At 32.2% G+C, this 5,145-nt stretch overlaps 1 protein-coding gene across 1 annotated transcript; it reads left to right on the top strand.

The window, feature by feature from the left end:
• Positions 1–950: 950 nt before the first annotated feature.
• Positions 951–4,920, top strand: LOC148597061 (uncharacterized; the record flags this gene model as incomplete). Its single annotated transcript, XM_088562679.1, is given in 3 exon segments — positions 951–1,122; positions 3,494–3,584; positions 4,852–4,920. Coding segments are annotated over 3 exon segments (211 nt in total), but the record flags the coding sequence as incomplete, so codon positions are not given.
• Positions 4,921–5,145: the final 225 nt, after the last annotated feature.

Here is a 5,145-nt window from a genome sequence, read left to right as displayed (position 1 = left end):
TGCCGTTCTAACGTAAATCTCAGGATCGCTTTAACGGGCTCGGCCTGATATACTCATCGTCAAGTTAGTATTAAAAACCAATTGCTTAATATTCTGTATATATCGACTCGAAGACAAAGCATCTCTTACAATGTTGGATGACAGCCATGAGAAAGAGAGAGCGAGAGAGAGAGAAAGAGTAATTGCTAGGAGTAATGAATTTTAAATTATTGAAACCTATTTAAATAACAACCGTATGATAATTTTTTGTTGCTGTAATACCTTATTCATAACAACTGTGTAGTTTTCATATGATTTCAAAATAAAACGTGTTGTTGTGTGGTTTTTGTTGCATATCATTTGCAAATGATATGAACATTGTATTTGTGTAAAAACATATACTGAAATGTGGAAAATCTGAAACCATGTTACCCGGAAGTAAAGTATCTGTATCGAAATCGCTAGTTGACAAACGCATCGCAAAGTTATTGAATTTTATCCTTTTTTGTTTATAGTCACCACCGGAAGTGATCGTTTAACATTTTAAAATATATTTTGAACTATGTTATAATTTTGACAACCATGAAATCATTGATATGTTTGTGTTATATTCAATTTCACCAAAGCCTCTCAAGCTTTGGTTTGAAGCAGCATAAAATGAATCCAGGTTAATTAGATGCTTACATAGGATTGACGTAAAATGCTGACTACAAAGGTTTGAATGATTTTTAAGAGTTGTGCCCCTTATCCTAGGTCTACCTCCTTAAATACAACATTAGTTTCATAATTAATGTCAAAAGCAAAACATAACCAGTTATAAACCGCTTTGTTCCATGTTTTAAATCAGCTTAACTATGACTCATACATTACGCAAGTTATAAAAGCAGTAAGAAAAGATAATTATGCAAAGTGTTACTATATTTGCGTTATTAATGATATTCAATACTTTGTTTCGTAGGTCAAGCTTAGAATAACAGAAAATACAATAATAGTTATATATTAAAATCGTCTTATTATTTCAATGCATAAAAGGGGAATTAAGGGACATATCTGCATGTGTTTTTCTACATTCTCAAGAATTACTTACTGACAATGTGGATAAGATTTCTCATTTATTATTTCCTGGTGGTTTTCGTAGCTCAGGTACGTAAAATCGACTTAACTTCTATTTTTTCAAATCATTGTAAAGGCTAAATAACAATCAATTATTCCATTATTTTATTCAATTTGATAACATACATACAGTCGATTGTCATGAGCGAGATCGTAAAATGGCGACGTCATTGTGCTTTAATTTTAAAAGAAAAAATAACCATCATTTTACGATTTTGGTCCCGATTAACATTTTGTTTTAATTATATTAGCCTTGCATGTGCTCGTGTTTTGGTTATTTCCATTAAGTGAATAAAATTATTTGTATAGTAAAGTCCACTTCACAGAATTGAATTCAGAGCAAAACTAAATCATTGTTTCCAAGCCAAAAAAGATAGACTTTCTATTTAAAACTTGCCGAAGCAACATATATTAATGCTTGAAATATTCAGGAATGTCTAAATGGTTTTGAGAAAGAGGAGAAACAAAAACCTTTTCTTCGAAGTGGAGGGCGGAATAAAAACAATACAATACGTTGAGAAGACAGTGTACCTTTTTTTCTGTCAGTATTATCCAATCAAAGACCAACCATAAAAGATGTCTAATGCAAAAATTGATCGTAGTTTCCCGTCAAGGGCAAATCGTATACAGTCATTTAATGTAAGTTACAAGCGGCGGAGGTGTCCTAGCAAAACTGCAGTTTCTAGATTAAATCAAGAAAAACTGGAGAAGTTTTGTTGACAGAAAAAAATGCACAACATGTGTTCGATTACTTACGTGTCGAGAACAAAAATTATGTTACAAAACAAAAATACGAGAATATCAAATTATTACAACCGGATTTTCAAGGCGCCAAAGATGACAGGGAAACACATGATGTTTTGACTGTAATCATAATTATAAAATTAAAACCATTTTTTTTTAAATGTTATAGATTTTGTATCTACGGCTTTTGTTTTTGTCAGCCATTTGCAAACTTGTTCCTGGCAATCGACTGCTCGTTGCAGATATATCGTTGAAATTTGACAACAAATGCATGTAGTACAACCACATATGTGTCGATTAAAATAAAATTAAAATAAAACACGATTAGATCAAAACTGTGAAAAATGAGCTGTTTATAATTTTATTAAAAGAGTAATCAAGGGAAACAAGGAAATCAAAAGAAAGTAGTCCAGGGACAAAGATCAAACATGGAGAACAAACATGTACAACAAAGAACATTAAGTAACTAAAATAATACATACAAAGTAACAAAAGCAAACAAGCAACTCGGACTCCACTAAAAACTGGGAGCATTGCGTCGGTCATTCGTGCATCGCTATAATTTTTCAGAGCTGTTCTTCTCTAAAACTACTGAACCAATTATAACAAAACTAAGTGTAAATATTTATTAGGGTATCCTGCAAAAACTGATTAAGAAAAACATTGCTGATGTCACTAAAATAGACCGTTGGATCAGACAGAATTTTTTTTCTTACAAAATCGTAAGGTTTAGCAATTTTTTTACGTGAAATAAAAGTGGTAAGCGTGGAAAGATCCATCTGTGGTCAAAGTTTATAAATCTGTTAAGCCATGTCGCAGTTATTGCCTTTTTTGATGTTTTGTTTTTGTTGTTATGTTATGTCATTACTTTCAAAAATCTTCTGTTTTAACACTACTAAGTCAATTTGGACAAAACTGTGTATATACCTCCTTAGAGTACTCTGTATAGACTGTGTATATACCTCCTTAGAGTACTCTGTATAAACTGTGTATATACCTCCTTAGAGTACTCTGCATAGAACTAATGTGAGGAAGTTTGATCTACTGAAAACAAATGATCACCGTTTATAAAAAAGAGAACATGTAATAAGACAACAGTTGTTTTGCGTATATCTTAAAATCTGTAAGGTTCAGCATGGCGAGATCTTATTGTGGTGATTTTTTGGTATAAATCTGCTAAGTCATGCAGGAGTTGTATCAATCTAGATGAGCGATTCAAGCTCTGTAGAACTTATAGTTGTAGTGTATGGCAGATCCACATTTTATTGTAATTCGGAGTACTACACGCATAGAGAATAATATATTTCCCGGAAACAATCTCATCTTAAATGACCAATAAATTTTCGCAAAAAAAAATAACCACGACACAGTAGGGATTAATTCTTTTTTGACAAGATTCGATTCATATTTAAGGCATATTAATTTTTTTTCAATTAGAATAAAATGCTATTAAAAATACAGCCTTAATGCGTACTTTTCTTAGGAAGAAATTCCTTGGAGAACTTCGAATGCACCGAGTAATTCAATATTACCTTAATAATAACAACACAGTAAATTTAAGAATGTCACAAAAATGAGATATGCTGTATATTAATACTTCATCTTTTTGATGTTATATAAAACTGAATGTTTGATCTTTTTCCTGTTAATGGCACAGGCTCAGGAATGTCCGGATGATGGCGGTATTGTAACAACATGTGTTATTGATCCAGAGTTTCACTGCTTTGGAGATCACCATTGTCGTAATGGTAATTAATTCAGGAGTCGAGGTTAAAGATTGTTATATTTTGATTTACCACTTCCTTAAAGAGATAAGCATAAGATTAAAAGTACTGTAGCATATTTTAAAAAAAAGGAGTTACTGTTAATGTAGTCGTCAGTAATTACATCATGGCAGACAGAAAATGTATAATGTTGTCATAAATACTATGATTTATACATTTGATGGTACAATACGCATAGTTGTTCACAATGCAATAGTTGTAAATGAAATCATTCACGCTTTGTATATTGTTACATTTCTTACAATGATGATGACTGACTTTCCACGTGTTATATAACTGATGTTTGAGTTAAGAAGTTGTCTAAGAATTGCATTGATTGGTACTGATTTGATACATGTATGTTACGAACTTGAGAAAGTCACTCCGATAGTATTTAAGTGTAATTATTTGTCTTTGACAGAATTATGTAGGTATAAAAAACGTGTGATAGATTTTTAGGTGTCATATATTGCTGTTAATTTAAGTACTGTAAACGTACTAATTTTCGCTGTCTTCAAAATCCGCGAAAAAAGTACCCGCGAAATTGATTTTTAACACTATATAAAACTAATCATTTTTTTGAATCCGCAAAAGTTGATACCCGCGAAGATGTTCATTTGGCATAAACCGCGAAAAACGCATTTATACAAATGAAGAAAACAATGACATCTACTGTAACAGCGGATTTAAGTATGGGAACACGTTTCATTGTTGATATATAAGGGTTTCTAACATCCAAAATCAACATGTGACGTAAATACATCTAATGTTTTTGAAATGGATGTTATAAAAATGTTATATAACGTATGGCGTTCACGGGGAAATGACCACATGTGATATGGGATCGGTAAAGGCATGTATAATACCATAGGAAATCCCAGAAATTTACTAGAACGGTTTTAATGTTTTATCGACCTTATCAAAAACTCATTTATCCTCCAAATCAATTACAAAATTAGCAAGTAACCATTCGTTAGTTACTGCCTTATTTTTCAGATAGTATTCAAGATATTGTTTTAGCTACTGTGAAAGTATTATTTTTCGTGGAGTTCCAATTTCCGTGGATTTCGTGGTCTTAGTAAACCACGCAATTTGGTTCCCAACGAAATGAAAATATTCCATTCGTTTGTATGACACAGAAGACTCAAATTCAAGAATCCACGTCCTGATCTTTTTCCCTTAAACTACGACTATTGGTACCCACGAATAAGAGTACTTACACTGTAATATAAAATTAACAATACTTTTACAGGTTATAAGTGTTGTAGTTATGGCTGTAATCGTCGGTGTTTAGCCATTAATTACGGTCCAATTCATCTTGGTAAGTATAAAACATGCAATACCCAATGTCTGATAAATTGTCAAGTACAACAAAGATTCCTCTTAGCCTCATTGTTCCATTTCCCTGTTATTCCTCTAAGCACGACTGTTCCTTGCTCCTGTAAATCCTCGGAGCTCTACTGCTCCATGCCCTTGTTAATCCTCTAAGATCAACTGTTCAATGTCCTTGTCATAACTCCTATAGCCCACTGTTTTGTATCCAATT

This window comes from Perna viridis, chromosome 15, assembly GCF_037379345.1.
Source record: "Perna viridis isolate PV_CMFRI_1.1 ecotype Kerala chromosome 15, ASM3737934v1, whole genome shotgun sequence".
NCBI lineage: Eukaryota > Metazoa > Mollusca > Bivalvia > Mytilida > Mytilidae > Perna > Perna viridis.
The sequence above is the reverse complement of the archived record's forward strand: the minus strand, read 5'-3'. Positions and strand labels throughout refer to the sequence as shown.